This window comes from Malurus melanocephalus, unplaced genomic scaffold (genome assembly GCF_030028575.1).
Source record: "Malurus melanocephalus ecotype Western Australia unplaced genomic scaffold, MMel_1.1 scaffold_25, whole genome shotgun sequence".
Taxonomy (NCBI): domain Eukaryota; kingdom Metazoa; phylum Chordata; class Aves; order Passeriformes; family Maluridae; genus Malurus; species Malurus melanocephalus.
Genome location: NW_026623257.1, coordinates 1,523,041 through 1,542,201, shown reverse-complemented (window position 1 = coordinate 1,542,201; position 19,161 = coordinate 1,523,041). Strand labels below are relative to the sequence as shown.

At 39.8% G+C, this 19,161-nt stretch overlaps 1 protein-coding gene across 2 annotated transcripts in view; it reads right to left on the bottom strand.

Moving 5' to 3' along the window:
• Positions 1-19,161, bottom strand: part of TRIO (trio Rho guanine nucleotide exchange factor) — a 242,151-nt gene that overhangs the window by 110,825 nt on the left and 112,165 nt on the right. For both annotated transcript variants that reach the window (XM_057390375.1, XM_057390374.1), the window contains exons 12-15: positions 11,101-11,270; positions 10,019-10,193; positions 3,584-3,779; positions 2,872-3,038 (exon numbers count right to left, since the gene is read on the bottom strand). In XM_057390375.1, coding sequence (XP_057246358.1) covers positions 2,872-3,038; positions 3,584-3,779; positions 10,019-10,193; positions 11,101-11,270 — 708 coding nt within the window. The remainder of the gene's footprint in view (positions 1-2,871; positions 3,039-3,583; positions 3,780-10,018; positions 10,194-11,100; positions 11,271-19,161) is intronic.

Below are 19,161 nucleotides of genomic sequence, written 5' to 3'. Positions count from 1 at the left end.
TACAGCTGTCCCTTTTTATTTCAGTCAGCGTTCTCTTTCCCCCTATCTTCCTTCCATGGTTTTTCTACACTGTGATTTTCTGTCTGGTTTCGCCCTTTCTGCACCTATTACACATCAAGTTGACAAGCAAATTCTTTGCAGGTTTTCTTTAAACCTCTGTTTGTCTTCTGGCTCTTCTGCTTCCTCCTAAGCCTGAGGCTTGATCTACAAAACTTCGGTGCCACAAAGCAGAACTGATACAGTAGTTAAGGAAGAAACAATACTGAATGGTTTTGTTTACCTTCTGTGCTTATTTGATAAAAATTCACTAAGCACCAAGTTTGACTACCTAGTACTGAAGAGAATCTTTGCAAGTATTTGTCTGAACTCCTACAGTGTTCCAGTCTAACCTCTTCACATGACTACAAGCTATATATTTTTATGTATTTTATATAAACGTGTGTGTGTGAATGTGTCTGTGTGAAAATACAACAGCAATAMTGTTGCTTTGGCAGGAAAAGTTCAAATGGAAATACAGTTAGAATTCTTGCTGCAGAGATAATATCCCATCTACATAATAAACATGCTTACACCTAGTTCAGCAACAATAAAAATCTAACAGAAAATCACAGAAATTGAACTGGAAAACCATGTGTTCACCACTTCAGGCCACAAAATATAAACAAAACAGACTGAAAAGGAGGTTTACCACTTCATCTTACTCTCAGGTAAAGCACCTACTGTGACCTGCTAACCTATAAAATTTTTTCCAGTGAAAATGAGACAGAAGAAGATCACGCTTCCTGATACTTAAAAAATTTAAATAAATCAGATGTGGTTTTCGCAAAAGGCAACTGAAATCACCAAACTAAGAGTTACTAGCCTCAAAACATTCCAAAGGGCTCAAAAGAAATCCTATGAGACAATATATTAACATTCAGTTTGAGTTCAGTTTTAAGGCCTCAGGCTGGGCAAGTATTGCAGGTTAATCTGTACAGCAAAATCTGGAAAACTACAACACAAACATTCTGTCACCTACATGTTCATGTATGTTTCTTTAAAAATTCMCACCTATTATGGCATTTAATTCAACATAAAATCCCTCTTGACAGAAGTGTGTTCTAGGTATRTAAAACAGAGTATGTTTTTTTCTTCCAAATCCCAGTCTACCAAGAAAAGACARTTGGCTAGGTTAGAGTACTACCTAKATCTTTAYCTGAAATCCTATTTCCAGGACTTTTTTAAGAATCTAAATTTGAGCTTCCATTTCAGCCAGGGCTAGCAGCGGTTTGAAAATGTTACAAAGTTCTTATAGAATGACCAACAAATCACATACAAAGTGCAACATGGATATTCCCCTAAAATTCATCTGCCTGTTTCTGCCAAAATACAAAACATTTGTTCCAAATAACGTTTTTAAACATGTGTGTCTTTCTTGTCACATTTCACTAGCATAAAACCAGAGCTAGTGGAGSAAGGCACTCACTATAGTGTGGGAGCATGCAATATAAATAACTACTTAAATAGTGCATCTTTGCAATATTACTAAAGTGCTGTATTCTGTTTTTTTTACTGAATACTATTTCAGTATCATGGAAATTTAAAATTCATTTTTTCTTACAATACCATCCCACCCAAAGCCACTGMTGTACCATAAAGGTACTAGGCATCTGCTAGGGCAGATACAGCACAGTTCAGCACACTATGCAAAGGCTTGAAGCAGAACATCAGGTATTTGACTGAAGCCACTGACAGCACAAAACTATAATTTTTTTGCATTCCTTTAATTGAAGACCACATGGAAACTTTGCATCTGCTACTGTAGAGGAACCAGTCACTGTCTGGAAATACTTTGGGAACTTTCTGTTCACCTCTCCTAGTCCTAGCTAGACCCCTTTCATATTACTTTCCATTTTGAGAGTTGTCATTCAGTCTCATTAAGGGCCACAGTAATACCACAGACTACAGCAGACTTCCGTATGCCAAGTGTGGGCAAGATCAAAAACTCKTACTTTTTCTAGTGTCTTGTTTCTTTTCTAATTTCCACCTACTTCAGTGGCTCTGCCCACATCTTATATTCATCAAAGGTTTAGGTGTTTATCAGATAAAGACCTCAAAACTAGACAATGTATTGCCAGAAGAAACAAAGTTTTGTTTTTCTTTTTGAGGAAAATAAACTACATTGATTCGATGTTATTACTATTTGTAAATGTTTCAAACAATATACCAAGAAGCATTAGATCGGTGTGCAGGGACTATGACTGAGTATTTTTATCCATCCCCATGTGGATGGTAGTAACAGCATGAGTTTTGCATTAGTTCAAATCATTCTACAATTCAAATACTTGACTTGTCTCTACAGAATCACAGAATAATTGAGGTTGGAAAGARCCTCTAAGATGATCAAGTCCAACCCTTCACCCAGCACCACCAAGTCCACCACTAAAGCACAWGTCTCAGTGTCACATCTAAATGTGTTTTAAATATCCTCAGGTGCCTCCATCAATCCTCTTCCAGTAAGAATTTTTTCCTAATATCTGATCTAAATCTCCTCAGGCACAACTTGAGGACTTTTATTCTTGTCCTATCACTGGGTGAAGAAKCCAAGCCCCACTTTGATACAGCCTCCTGTCAGGTACTTGCAGAGAGCAMTAAGGTTCCTCCTGAGCCTCCTTTCCTCCAGGGTAAACATCCCCAGCTGGGATGTGTGCTGGGAGCTGTGCGCTCTCGATCCATGCAGCAATATCGACCAGCGATGCAAGCTAATACAATGCACTTAATGTTAACAGAGGATGAAGTTTCTCAGGTGATCACAGCTCTCCCCTGCTCCCAGCGAAAGGAGGCGATTCCCGCGGGTGTTTTTGGGAGCCGCGCTGTGCGGCGGGGCCGTACCTGCTTGACCTCSGCCTGCAGGTGGCGCAGCTGCACGCACTGCTCCAGGTGCTTGCGGTGCTGCTCCGCCGCCACGTCCAGCTCCTGCTGCTTCTCGTGCAGGAACTCCAGCAGGTCCTGCACACGAGTGGCCATGTCCACGTCTCTGTCGCAAAGCAGCTCCACACCTGCAATCGGGACACTTGGCTATGAACGACCCGCAAAGCTTCCCAAGACAAACAACCCGTTTCCACTGTTTAAGTCTCGTTTTCTAGTTCCTTYTCCACATTCAACTTAATTCTTGGAGCATTTGCTTATGTGACTATAGGGGTTTGCACTCTTAACAAGTGCAATATGGTTGTTTTTTTAAGTCTGATACTCACCCACGTGACCGTGAAAAATAAAAAACCTAAAAATCTCTGCTTGACTGCATTGATCTGATTACCTGTAAAACTAACTCTCCCTTATTTACACCAATTTTAGTGACTTCCTGAGTGCAATMCCTTTCTTTAAAATCTAAACACCTTCACGTGTTGCCAACTCTGATGAAATTATGTGCCATAGAATCAGTATGTTCTCATGAACACTACCAAATGATTTGAGTATAAAGGAGCCCACGTGTCTCCAGATTACAGTGAAGCAGCATCTCGTTATTTTCACACATCCCATGGAGAGACAACTGGATAATTCTTACAAAGCCACAGCCAGAAATAGCATGAAGGAGCCATCTTACCAGATGCCTGCACTTCATTGACATACTGCAGCAGGTCCTGCCCTTGGTGGATGACATCAAAGGTCAAGTTATTCATGGTCAGGGCTTTGTCTGCATGATGCTGGAGCCTCTGTTCTGCTATTGTAAGATCTTCAGTGTCRAAGTCATTCATCTGCTGAGAGAGCTCATCATTCCAAGACTCGAGGTCTGAAATAATCTGGGGGAAAAAGTAAGAAGACTAYGTTCAGTTACCCATTACACTACAGAAAACAGCTTAGTTCCAATGTTACACTGATGAWCGAGGTAGGGAACTCAAGTTGCACTTTGTTGATTGACTTCACTGATCTAGACTGACATGGTTTAGACACAGGATGTCTTAGCACGGATTTTGAATTTTGGCAAGCAATCCCAAAGAACCTCCTTGAGAATTGCTAGAGTTCTTCAACCAATGCTTGCAACACKATGGGTACCCCTGCCTGATTTAAGGTACTCCATCAACACCTTACTTGTGAAACAGATGAAGTTAACACTTTTTTACCTTCACTTTTAAAGGAAAATGTGGATCTGGAACATCTTTTTAATTCTTCAGACTGCACCAAGTAGTTGCTCACACAATCAAGAGCCAGTTTACCTTACACTTACGCCAATCTTGAGCCCTTTTACAAGAAAGTCAGCTCTGCCTTCTGTGGGCAGGAAGCATCAGGCCACGTGCCAGACAACTGAGAAGCACACTTACCACAAAAGGCTGGGTACTCAGTGAATGCAGCAAAAACAAAAAGCATATTTTATATTACAATATTACCGCAATGTCAGAACTAAATTTGCTTGCTGATTCTTTCAGCTACACTTCTGTTTTTGCACTTTAATTCCGATTTTATTCTTCGCCATAGGATGCCCAAATAAGGGTAGCTAAAAAWGTTTTGGGGTTTTTTGATTCACAACAGTAAGTTGTGTATATGTCAATACTCCTTGTGTCCACACAAATGCATTGCCCAAATCAGAATTCAAAGCCTGTCTCAAATGTAAAATATTCCTTTTAATTAGGATATAAAGCTGGTTTTAAGGCTAAGAGATAGTGCTTACAATCCTCATTATCAAAGTGATTTGAGTTCGTATGGCACAGATTTGACGCATCAGTTACTTTAAAAACGTCTGTGTAATACACTTATTCCTCAAGCCAATAATCGAATTTTTTCCAGAACTTTTAGCACAATTTTGGCTACAACTACTGCAGTTCGCTGGGAAAGCAAATCTATAGGTACCAAGAGCCAAGTATGGCTTAGTTCCAGAGTTCTACAATTTCAGAAGCAGGACAAACGCATGTGACTGGTGCTAAACAACAGGAAAATACATATTTATAGAGCAAGACACAAGAAAAAGAGGACCTGACTAAACAGGCAYTAGCAATCAAGTATCTAAGTGCATAAATATTTAACCAGTCATTTGTTGTCAGCAAAAGAAAGGTACCACTATTCCTCTTCAAGTAATAGCTCCAAAGTTAGTGAGACAGATAAATGACAAAGAAAATTCCAGGAAAACAGGCCTTCTAGAAAAAAAAAAAAAACAAACCAGAATTGGGGAGACAGCAAAGTTAAATCATCTGTTTAAAGTTCCTGTACTTTGCTACAATCTCTCATGAAGGTTTTTTTCCATTCTGCTCACATGATGCCATAAAAAAATGGACACATCAAGCAATTCATATTAAAATTATGCCACCAGTGAGTTACTTCCTGTTTTAAAGGTGTTCAATGAAAAAATTTACTTGATTCACTAAGTATACAAGTTTTGCTCCATGTCATGATGGGAAATACCAAACAATTGAGGTAGCTATTTGCAATCTCTAAACTTGTTCAGCTATTTCTGCTGAAGTGCAAACAGGCAAAAACTCAAGTGTTAGGGGTAATACCGAAAACAGAAAAGCTGACAAAGTATTCAGGAAGATAGACAAGACAAGGCTTTTATCCACTGCTTGAAGCTTCCATGTGCTCTAAACATCACACAGTCTATTTAGGCATTATGAGTGGTTTTCCCTCTAAACACACAAAYAGGCTTCACCTCCCACAAAATCCTTAACAAGTTCCCTTCATTTCCTTTTTACTTGGTCCATGCYCAACAYGTCTCATCACCTCCCTCTGMTCTTCATGTTCTTTTAATTGACCTGAAATTTTAAAGAAACTTCAGGTTTGACAGTACAGCCAGAGAAATTCCTTACTTTCACCTATCCCCCTTTTCTGCTCTTGTGCACCTCAGATCTGCTCTTCCCAGCCTCTCTCTGAAACTCTGTGCTCATTTATTATTAAAAGCAGTGGAGGTCATTTAGTGTTTGTTTCTTCATCCACTGCCCCTGGGAAGTTCTAAGAAAACAGATTTACCATCTTATTTTCATCAAGGTCAGCTGAGAACATTGAAAAGTTACCCTGAAGAAATAATTGYAGGTGGACTTTGTCAAACAGAAATCTGAGAATCAAAAAAGGTTGTGAAACTCCACCATCAAAACACCATCTTTTCCCATCTTTCTAAACACCATTATACAAAACGTTTAAGGTTTAACATGGCATATTTATGACCCTGTTTTAAAAGCAAAGCCAGCTCATGTCCCTTCAGAACAGATGCCAAAACCTTTTCTCTTTTTACTAGTAATTGAAGTGGGAATAAAGTAAGAAAACACAGTAAGCTCAAWGTATGACAATGCTGTGGCCAAGTGTCAGTATTGCTACAATTATGAAAYAGACTGTAGTCACTACCTCCTAAGACTCACTTTACTGGCTAAGAAGAACAACCCATTTTAAGAGGTCASTACAGTGTGCTGCCAGAGCCAAGAGGTTTCAGTGATAGACACTCCARAGAACAGCCACAAATAAGCAGTAAGAATGAGAGCTTTTCCCATGCTACTTCATACAGCCCCATGGTTAAGATCATGGCACATACATTGTTTAGAGCAGTTTGAAACACTCTGAACAAGACCAATGCATTCATTTTCCCCTTCAAAAGACCAGGATGTCTACAATTCAAATAAATAATGCCAGCATGTTCCCACACTGRTTCAAAAGATAAATAGCCAGTGACCATCACAGCTGAGTTTCCYAACAAGGCCAGTAATCCTTACACKTTTTCAGCAGTAATTAGGTGGTACAAGGTGGTCGATTTCAGCCATTGCACACACTGTGCAAATCTGAGGGCAGAGTTAATACAAAARCAGCATGCACTAAGCCCCTCTCTGCCCACATTCCTCAGTGCTGTCCCTAAAGCCCTGCTTTACAGACAGCACTTTTACAGCAAGCAGGCTCCCATTTTTTTGTCACAACAATCAGCTTTAAACAAACAGAACAAACGACAAATTGACATCTAAAGTAACTGAATCACACATTCATATCGCTCTCAGGAAATGCACAACCCAGCATAAACACAGGCTAACAATTTACCATAGCACGTGTCCAAGAAGTTCCTAGTGCAGATTCTGAGCTGCCTGACAGTGCTAGGCTTTATTAAATGTAAAGGTAACACTGACAGGAAACAAGACAGAGTACCATGCAGAAGGGAYGCAGATTCTTTCATACTGAGTGGGAAAGAAACAAAGAACAACAAGTCTCTTCTTAGAAGTGTCTAACTACCATTCATGGTACCGAGTGCTCACCAAGACCTGGAAAATATTACATGCTGGGGAGAAAAAAAACAAAAGGGAAAATGTGAAAGGGAGAAGAGTTAAGTCTCTGTGATAWCCCAGCATTTTGCATCCTCATCTTTTCAGCAGTGTGATTTAACAGGCATCTTGTAAGTATGGCCCAAAAATAGAGTTGAGATAAAGCTGTGAGTTGAAAAGTGTGTGTTATGCTCTGAGTGGTGCCCTGGCATAGGCCTCAAGGCATGTAAGCTACAGACAGGCAAAAATGCACAGACACAGATGACACAAACACGTTCTGCATTGCACACTTTGTCACGAGCGTTACCATCCCACTGGCGGGGTTCACACACACTTTCCTCACACTACTCACCACACTAGCAAGGGACTCTTCACCTACATTGTTTTGCTCATTCTTGCCTTCAGTTCATATAGGCATTTACAAAGGAGTCCTTCAAATAGCTCACAAACAACAGCACTTAAAATCAGCCCTTTGWCCCATTTTAGCCTGTGTAATTTTGCAAGCACTAAGAGAAGCTAGAAACACYACTTGCCTTCAAGAAAAGCTGTCCTCACAGGATGCTTCCCTGAATGAACTGYCCCTACAGCCAAGTCTTAATTGACTGGACCAGCCACACAAAATACTGGAGGAAGGAGAAGGTCAAAACAAGGTCTGCAAATTCCTAGCTGGCATCTGGCTCCTCCTCATTATCAAGTTACTTCAGCTGAGCTTCTGCTTTCAAACAACTGACCTGGAACTAGTCACCACATTTTCTTCCTGGAAGTTTCTGAACAGATGTCTGCCTTCAGGGAGAGGGAAAAGAGAAGCGTGCTTTGCTGAGGAAGCAGAGGACATTGTACAGAGACAGCAAAACAATCAACCTTTTGCTGAAGTCACTCTGCAGCCAGGGCCATTTTCTTCCCTGAAGGACTCTCCATCAATCTAAAATAAGCATGATTTTTATTTTCAAGCCATATAGACAAATTACACCCACTCTTTCAACATAGTAACTGGTGCTTTATGTTGTACGTGCCAAAATGTAATGCATGCCAAGTGTCAGGTTTAGAAAAAGCAAGACCTGTCAAGTGTATGCAGTTTTGGGGACTACAATATAAAAACGATATGAGTCTATTAGAGAGAATCCAAAGGATGAACAGTTTGGAGAGGAAGTGTATGAGGAGGAGCTGAGGTCACTTGGTCTGTTCAGCRTGGAGGAGACTGAGGGGAGAYCTAACTGCAGGTACAACTTCCTCCTGAGAGGAAGTGGAAGAGCAAGTATCAACATCTTCACTCTTGTGACTGGATCTACACAGATGCTGTCCTGCACTGAAGGACTAGAACACACCTGAAAAGCAGGGCTCTTGCAACCAGCCTTTAGCTATTATAGAATCCTGGCTTATATAACCTACAGCAGAGAGCAATCAACTTAATCCTGAACTTCACTCACTTTATCCTAATTCTTCCATTAATTTTCTTGGTATGCATTGTGCCCCACAGGTCTGCCACTCCCTCAGAAAAAGTGCTCTGAGAACATCTCACAGACATCAAGAAGTGTTGATCACTCCTGCAAAGATTGCAAGCATATGTGAGACAGTTATTCTCACATAATCAAAGTAGAAAAGCTACTCTCACACAGTCAAAGTAGAAAACTCTCTGCAGACCAGTGTGAATTGCAAAATTAAAAATAAACCTTCTAAGTCTTCCTTTACACCAGAGTTGTTATTACTGTAGAGTKCACACTCTCACTTCCTCTATGGCTAAGGATCAAGAAACTGTGTTTGYGTATTCCTGCACTGCACCTAACAATGTGCTTAACTACACCAGACCTCAGCTACGACATCAAATCCTCATTTTCAGAAAGAGAAAAAAAAATCCCAAATCAAAACACTAAAATCTGAGACATTATCACCAAAAACCTTAGAAGCTTCCCGCCAACTGCCTCTTTACCCTTACATTCATAACCAACAGCTGCAGCTTTTACCACATACAAGCAAAGGGGTGAAATTACCACTCTAACTCCTGGTTTTCAGAAACTCAAGGTAAATTTTTATATAGTCAAAATATAAAAAGTCTGAGCCTTTTAAGGCACCAACTTGTTTCAGTCACTGTTCAGCACTAGTGGTTTTACAAAGTCATATGAACTTAGCTGCAGCTTTTAAATACAACTCTGCTAACTTAAGCTCCCTGTGGAGTTTCATGTCTGTTTGTATACATGTTCCTGCACACAAACAGAAATATTTTAATTAATAAGCTACAACTTTCCTTTCAAAGTTTGGACAGGCTCTAAACTTCTTGAAATTTTGCAGGGGTCCAGCACTCCAACTGCTATTAAATTATTTTCAGAGGTGGAAAATAGTTTTATTTCAAAAAAAGACAGCCCATACAATATTCCCAGTGGTTAAGACAGAATTCCAAATACCACTTGCAGCTGCCAACTRAAAAAAAGGCTGCTGATTTGGAAAAGATAGGAGTGTTAATACAAAGCACCACTTCAGAGGGTCTGTACAATACAGTCTTTCAAGTCTTACTCATTTTAACTGCAGGCATTCTAAWTTTATCAAGGTAGCTTGATATTCAAACTAAACTTATCAGATGAAGCAACTGACACATCACGATTTTACTGAACGCTTGCTTAAAGATGCACTGAGAACAATTCAAAAGGCTCTTCTGCCACTTTCACATACAGGACACAAAAGCCTTAGTTCAGGTAAGATTTAAGTCTGTCAGTCATTTGAGCCATATGCCAGTGCAACTACACAAAACTACACAATTTCAGCATAAACATTGCTACACAAAAGGAGAGGTGGGCAGAGCAAGTCTGAAAGTGAACACTCACATCTATTGCGTCTCTTTCAAATATGCGGAGCTGCAGAAACAGCTCAAGTTTKATCTTGCGTTCTTGAAAAAGCTCCTCCATCTGAGACTGGGCCTCATCCAGCTGCTGCAGGACTGTCTCTATATGGTTGATGGAGCTGTTGTGGGGGGTYTTGTTACTAGAAATGGCAGAATCCCTATTCAAAGCAGAAAGAGGGGAAGGGGGGAGGAGAAAAAAAAAGTATTATTGAAAAAAAAAATCCCATACAATTTGGACACTATACATGATCACAAAATGTAAGCCTGCTTCAGATAAGGCGAGTGCAAGCCGTATTACATGAAAGCTAAGCCTGTACATMTTTGTAAATAAAGAGTCAAATTATGCTCTAGTACTCGAAAAAAAATTAGGAAATGAATTACTTTCATTTTTTGTCCAATTCAACATGTAAAGACATTGTGTTTACAGGAAGSATAAAATTTAAAACCAGAAACAAATGCGTCCACTGTGAAAAGGAAGTAGCATATGATAACTATTTACTGGATTTTCCTGGCGAGGAAAGAAAATCAAAATTATTTAATWAAAAGGATTTATTAAATCTTTTATCTGAGTATAAAACCTGCAAAATCAGATATGTTTATCTCCTGCAGCAAAGGAGACACGTACCAAAACAGCTGGAAACTAATTTATTTATTCAGATCGTTTCTGAATGAAACGGACTGCAAACTGATGGCTTTTACTACAATGGTTACTTGTCAGTCTGCAAAACAAATTCCACCGTCTTTCTATAAAAAGGCTGCTGCTCAGAACTCAAAATGCTGTGGAGCTCTGCATGTCAGACTAGAAAAACATAATTGCTTCTATCAAAAAGGTAGCTTATGTCAACAAAATCTCCTTCTTGTGGCAGCAGTGTTTATAAGCTGAGCTTCCTGTAAACAGAGGTTCAGAGACCATCAGTACAGCATGAAAGATCACTGTAATCCTAATATTTACAAGTTTTATTTAYAGGTCATTCTTGTACTCATCATCTCTACCCTCAGAATAGCAAGAGCCTCACAGAACATCAGATGAACACCAGGAGAGTTTTAAATAAAAATCTGTTTTACCTTAGTTGCTGTATAAGATCTTCGCCTTCTTTTATGACATTGACTGTAACCTGCAGAGTGGTCTGTTGTTGTTGACCAAAACGTTTAATCAGGTCTTGGACAGCCTCCACAGACTCAGCATAGACATCATCAAGCAGTTCTTTCTGTAGCTCTTCAAGCCACGTCCACAGCTAAAGGAGAGGGGAAAAGCAAAAAYGTAAGCCCGAGGATCAGGCAGTCAACTATTCTGAATCATTCTCCCTGGACAAGAGAAAGCACACTGAGGTGGCAGGGAAAAAGAGGATTTGCTTTTCTTCATAGAAAAATCCCATCCTCATATTAATGAAAACAAGCCTTTGTTTCAAAAATGGTTTTCGCTTCTTGGAAATACCAGGAAAGCTTTATCCGTGTTGCTAAGTCACCCTTTCTTCCCCATTTTCCTTCTACAGAACTGAGCGTATCCGATTGAGCAGCACAGAGTTCATAGTGAGAATCCCATCTGCAGCTCTGCGCGAGAGTCCCTGGGAGAGAAATGCTATGGTAACACTCTCTGAGAGAAGGGAGGAAGGAAGGAAGGAAGGAAGGAAGGGAGATGTATTGTAGCCACCATCAAATTTGCACTGCCAGGCTGACACTGCACACAGACAACATAACACTTTACAGTGGCCTTCAAAAAAAGGAAAAAGAAAGGGCATTTCAGAAAACAAAATACAGAGACAAATCAGATGTGAGAAGTAACTATTCTATCATGATGGTGTTTGCCCTCCTGATTTCAATTTCACACTATTACAACAGAAATATTCAATTGCTTCATCAGAAGCAATTCTACCTGTTAATTCAACATTCTTCCTCCCTGCTTCACATGTGCACATAATCCCTGCTCAAAAATGCCCACACACCGCAGCTTACACAAAAATCCCGAGGTATGTGCTGGGCCAGGTATCACTGCTGGTCATGTGAAGAACCCCACTGTGCTCATTTCCACAATTTCAYGAGGGAAGCTGTTGCATCCTAAACTCTGTGTGAACGTCACTCACCAGCAAACATCAGTGATCTATTGTTGAACTGAAAAAAAAAGCAGCAGGAGCAGGGCTGTCTCCTACAACACTCCCACGAGCAACACCAACATCACACTGCAACAGCTGCTTTAACAGGAAGCATTCAAACCCGGTCCCTGCTGTCTATTTTACCATCCCATCCCAAATGYTGCAATTCCAAGAACAGTAATTTGGGTTTTATCCCAAAAGARTAACTCTAATCTGATCAAAAGTATTAAGGTCATTTGATGACATTTAAATCTCTGCGTTTGAAAATTTTATAATTTGTTGAACCTCATTAAAAGGTTAATATTGTTAAAATACCTAGCTAAGCATTCAAAACTGGCCTCATTTCAAAGGACAGAAACTTGAATGTTTTCTTTATTCCTTTGCTAAACGTCTTCTACAGAAATAGCCATTTCATGCTGCTGTTTGTAAATATAAACGTTCCAATCATAAATGTTTCCTAACTGCTACATTACAATAGAAAACTCAGTGAATTATTCCAGATCTTGATTAATTAATTGCTTTGAAATGCTGTTTTAAAATCAAATGCCAGTTTTGGTATCTCATAGCTTTACATGCCCCCTGAAAGTACTGAGTAAACCAAGCTATAKGCTAAGTTTTCACAACTGGGATGAACTAATGACATGCAACCAGACTTTTTTCTCCAGATCTACTACCCCCTCCTCCCCAAACCAGAACTGTCCATMCACACTGTTATTCTGACCACTCATATGCTTCACAGACAATGCTTGTCACAAACCTCAATGCAATTCCACAGTCGTAAACACCACAAGCTCAAGGCACAGCAGTCTTTCTTAATAAAAGGAGCACAAATCAATAGAACTTAACAAATGCACTCATCAAAATTCATTCCAGCATAACCCAATGCAGCATCCAAATGCTGCTTTTTCCAAATGCGTACTTTGGAATGCGACTTTAACTGGGAAACAAATGAAACTTAAGAGCAAGAAGCGTGAAAAYACAACCTGAAAACTTTACTCAGTGCCCAGAGGACATGTATTTATTCCCTTCTTAGCTTGTGAAGTTTAAGCCTTAAACTTCACAAGCCTTGATTCATAAAAACAGAGCATTGAGTCAGAGACCTTCCAAGTGATCTGGTGTGTACACATAACCAGTACAGCTAGCAACTGTACAATACAGACATTTGAGAGCAACACTTGGTTGTTTTCTGCAGTGTGCTTGGTGCTGGCTGGAAGACCTCTACATGCTTACATACACTCCATGCTTACTGTGCTGCCCATAAAAAGCCCAATTWACACGGATACTCACCACAGAGAAACTGGGAGTAAAATATTTTTAGTCTCTCTGACTATATCAAGTTTTCTCCCTGGGTCCCTTAGAAGTCCCAGTACTGCAATTCAAGACAGGACTTAAGAGCCACTTCAATTTTTACAACACGCTTTCTGTAGCTGAGTTGTGTCAGACCTCCACAAGGAATATACCTCACCTCTTCAATGCTTATTCTTCACAAACACTTCTACAATTGGATGGAGAAAACCCCACAGAAGCAACAAAACCTACAAGCACTGGACTGGTGACAGTGTGTGCATGTGAATAATTCCCTGAAAGCTCACCCTGGATGCTGGAGACCAAGCCAACAGAGAACATGCAAACCTTGCCCTCTGCACAGGCAGTTCAAGGAAACACCACCTGCCTTGAGCAGGAGGACATGGGCACCAGCACAAGCAAGKGTCACACTGACTGGCTTAGTGCCTGGCCAGCATGGCCTGACTGTAAACATGCTATCTGACCCCCAAGATACTGAAGGGCCCAAAAATACACTGTGTTTGCCTAGCCCCTGAGCTGAACTCTCACTGCCTGAGAAGCAAAARCATCTTATGAAAGTGCAGAAAGAGGAGGAGAGTAATTAGTATGCATTACTTGCCTAGCTGTGATTCATATGCTGTTGAAAGTGGAACAATTTAAGCCATTTCTGAAGTGACTAAACAGCTCTGTGACATTTCCATAGCAAAAGTTACTCTAATACATTACCAAATAAGCTTTTAACATTTTTCCACCAAGTAAGTGTCTGACAAACATCTTCCCCTCAAAATAATCTAGGTGTTTATAAACAGAAGTTATAATAAAGCCACCACAGATGAAYAGAACTCTCAGGTTATTAAAGCTGGATAGAAATTCATGCAATATACTGAGAGAAGCTAAATTCTTAATGGGTGGCAGTAGCCAGCTGGCTTCTCTGCAGATTTCAAACCAGAATGAGCCCTGGATATACTGGAAATTACCTAAATTACCTTGTTTTCGGATACAAAATTAAGGTTGAAGACTGTACAAGGTTGCACAGCAAAGCCAAAAGAAAGCAAACAGTTTACAGCAGGGGGTGAACAGAGATTAGAGCTTACCCATACATGTTCAGCAGTGCAGAACTACAGATTTTACAGTGCAATGACTTTCTGAAGTAACACATTATTCCGTAAAAGAGAGCTTGGCAACAAAATCCAGTGGGGAAAAAAATCACAAACTCATCATTAAAAAACTATTAACTTTCTCTCGGTGTGAACTTTTGAGCAACTTCCAGTCATGTTTTTTTTCTATTCTTTGTAAGAGAAGTAGCATGAAGTTCCCTAAACAAACCATCAAGTCTTGTAATCTCAGTAAGAACTTTATCCAGCGGCAAGAAAGCTCTAACATACGATGAGAAAACTGCATACATAACTCAATCCAGTCACAGAAGGAGGCTTTTCTCTTTTCATCTGCTCTTTGCATCTTATCAGAATTAAAATTGGAGAGGGAAATAAAATTCTGAATCCCTGACAGGCAAATGTTTCACTCAGCAGATTTTTTTCTTGATCTAAATATAGCACRGACTAAGAAACATCTGCTTGAATGAGCCTGCATCCTGTACTACCTCTTTCCTAAGTTCTTGGGAGCATGCCATTAGTCACTGAGATGGTATTATTTCAATTGTCTGCAACATCCTGGAAGTTTCAGTGTTTCCATCATGGGCCTCTATCCATTTAAGTCCCATCTCTGCAATCTCCTGAAAGACTGCAGTTAAATATCAGCCTACTGTATTTTGCTGAATATAAACAGAGAACAATTATTTCTGAATAAATACTTTACCCTTGAGCACAGAGTTATTTTACTAGGGTAAAACATCCATCACACTGTCACAATTTATTTTTTTTATTTTTCAGAATACTGGCTTTTGGATGTGCAGTCTGCCGTTTCAGTAGGCTCAGGCAAAGTAAGGCACATGGTTTCTGCGTGTAAAAATTGCAAATTCCTCTTTCTGCCCCTGCCCCCGCCCCCCAGCACAGCTTTGCAGTACGTGCATTACCACAGGCACAGTTGTTGAAGGAGGYATTATTTGTACAGGGCCAAATGTTGCAATAGTATTCCCTAACAAGTATGTCTAGGCATAGAAAGGGGCTAATATGTGTATGCCTGCCTATAAGCTTTGGCTTTCAGGGCATGCAGAGCATAAAAATGCTTCTTYTTAAAACAAAAACCTTAAGATGTTAAACCCCCTGGAGTTCATCTTCCAGGGTCTTTCAGTGGCATTTAAGATGTTAAATTCCTGCATTTTTTTAATTAGATGTAATTATCTTTAAARGCTTCAAATATCCCTATCTATTCTATGGTTATAAAGGAATTAATTTCCAATTCAGAAAAATTCATCCTTGAAGCAAAACCTAGTTTCTCACATGYTCATAAAATTACATCAACTACTACTACCCTGTTAACATTTGCCCTATTTCTTAACTGAACAAGAGAAAAATGTCTATACATAGCTTAATAGAGCACAAAGGCCTACTTCTGCCTCGCTTTTGTCAAGCACTTGGTGCTATTTCAGTAACATTTGGACTTAAATTTCATCCCTTTTTCTGAGCAAAGAAGCTATCAGTATTGAAAAAGAAAGAAGAAAAGTTCTGCTGGGAAACTGAATTCCAGTCCTACCAGSAGTAAGCCACTACACACTGGAGTGCACAGCCACTGAAAGTGTTTCYCATTTCAGATTTAAAAGTGTACTCCACAGCTCCCAGATTCAAGATGAGCATGGTATCCAGAGCACTTTGTATTTTTTGCCAGACCCATTCCATTGACCACTGTTGTGCTATAATGACACAATAAAAATACTACAGATGCACAAGGCCAAAGCATAAAGCCTTTGCCCTCAGATGGGGGCATCCAAAAGATGCTCTGCTTCCTAGAAACAGCMCACAGAGAAAATAAGCAGCCTTTTTGTGACATGCAAATTTAAGCTGTAGACCACCAGCTCAGAAAGATCAAACACCCAGGAGAGGGACGTAACCAAAGGAGCAGGGCTGTCATTACAGGGTCTACCCTGAGATGACACAAATGGAAGGCAGTGTGATGGAGACCCTCCTATACTGGACAAAACAGAGGAGAATRTATTTCCAGCAGTCAGCTGTGAGATAAAGCAATACAATTACCAGCATGCTTTTTTGAATCAAATGCACACAGCTCATAGGTAGATGTGAATGAATACGCAGCACTGTGGCCAGAAAAAGGCTCCTCTGCTTTCCCATGCACTGGCATCCTCAAAATGATGCCACCTTCCTTCCAAAGCTTGCACAGACTACTGTTTCATTACTTCAGTAATGAAAGTTTTGTATCTGAAAACTTTGCCAATTCCACTTCCCTTCTCTTTGTTTCAACCTCAGTCTATGCTGAAGCAAAGTTTAGCTTGAGTAAGATGAAAAAAGAAGTGATGTCTTCTAGTAACACCATCAAGTATATTATGTATACATGAAAAGCACTCAGAGCTATATTATAATCAACTTGTCAGAATATACACAAAAGGTTATACACAAAAAACCAACAGACTCTTAAGAGATCATTGTCYTCCACATACAGTCAGCCTGATCTGCATTCCCATACTTGACTCCAGTTAGGAAAATATCTGTTGCTCTACTTTGGCACSACAACAAACACCTGGCTTGGACAGGATTTCAGTCTTCCCACTCACAGATGCTGAGGGAGCCATTTTGGAGGGAGTGTGTGTGCACATGTGTGTGTCTGTGTATGGACGAGTTTGAACGCACACCAAAATGCTGTTCATCTCCACTGGGTGAAACACTTCACATCACAGACTGTGGAAACTCCTGCTCCTGTGTTCTGCACACAATCTTTTATGATAACTGTTTATTTGTTGCTGTTATCTTTAGCTATTACTCTTTTACCTGTGCTATTTTTTTCTCACTTCATCCCTTGAATATTATTAAATGTCCAAAGGCACAAAAGCCATAAGGGTTCCATGGTCTTGCAATGGTCCATTTTAGATGTTCTGTTTTATCTTACCCATCCTCAGGCCAGGAATCTGTCAAGACACAGTACTTCCAATGCAGAGATCCTGACAGGGATATTTATGATCCCAAACATTTTTAAAGCTTGCCAGTGCACAGCTTAATTTCAGTGCATCACTTACTGAAAAGCCTGGCTTATGGATCAAAATTTTTCAGTTTGCATGGGAGATAAAAATCAATATTCACAACCGTACAACCTTAAAACTAGTAATAAGATAGCAGCATGTAATCACAATTGATAAATAGCAAGCAACTTATTTTCTCAGATCACCACTAAGCAAAATGAGTGATACCATTACTTTACACCGTATTTCTGTCATTTCTGAATAGATCCCTTTTTYCCCCAGTGAAAATTGTTGTCTATTGAGGTTAGTCTATGAGGAGTCTGAGAACTTACATGTTGGTTTTTTCATGTTTTTAAGCCACACTAGAAAACTTCTGGAAATGTTAARGACAGGCAGTATTTTCCATCTCCATCAGAACAGGCTGCTGCCCACATAGCACACAGCTGCTTTGTGCACAGGTATAACTCAGGTCTGTTACTTTCAGGAAGAGCTTTTTGTGGCAAGCCCACTGCTTCTGAAAGCAGAAACTGTGCTGATTTACAAAGCATGAGCAGAGTGAGAGGACTGTGCAGTCCCTGAAAAGCTGATGCTTCCCAGGGAAGCTGGGAAAAGTTGCAGGCAAATTCTGTGTCAGGTATAAAGGCTATGTAAATCTACAGRGGAGAAGTGGTATTGGAATACTCTCATCCAAATGAAAAGCATTCATTCAACATGAAGTATTTCTGGGAAAAAGAATAAAACATACTGAAACATCCCACTTGAAAGAAATCAAGGGATTGGAAGGATACTGGAGCCAGATTTCAAAGTCTCAACAGCCAACAACTCAGAAAAACAGCTTTTCTAAGCTCTGCGGATCCCTCCACACACAAATAGGTGTTTAACMCTTTATGACAATTTTTTTTTAACTGAAAAACACAAACAAGATACAAGAGACAGGATTCACCCTGAATACTTCAAGGGATAAATGCACTGGTGGTGTTTGCTTTGAGTTTTTTTGTGTTTTGGGGGTTGACTGGTTGGGGATTTTTTTATGGTTTTTTTTTTTTAATTTACCAACTGAGGCACATCTTTCCGGTTCAACAACTAACATATTATCCAACTACTTGAACTCTCTTCACTAGCTAAGTGTGCACATTAATTTCCTCACAATACAGCAGAAAGGTTATGTTGCTTACAGGTATGCACTAATTTATTCAGCAACTTCCCACATCCTGCAGGAGAAACACAATYCTCCTGCCAATAAAGCATGGATGGCTTTCAGGTTAGGGCATTTTTATCTTCCATCTGCTTTGAGATGCCTTCTCAGCACTTCAYATGTATGTTTGATAACAAACAACATGCTCTTGAAAACAGATCAGAATATAGCCAGCAGAGGAGAGCTTTGAGTTTGCTGTTTCCTTGTACCTGAACCAAAGAATGGTCTACTAAACATGAACCACCCGCCCCACTCTCTCATTTGCATTTTTTAAGTAGAATGCAAATATAGAAAAATATATCCTTCCTTACATAAATAGGCACTTCAAAAATTTTCCTTGGATTTTTAGGTATAAAGGTCATCCACACCACAAAACCAAAAAAAAATTAACATCCGCCACTATAGCACTTTTCCCCCAAAGTGCAGGCTGCAAAGAGGCTWCCATAGTAACAGCTGTGTGTGCTTACATA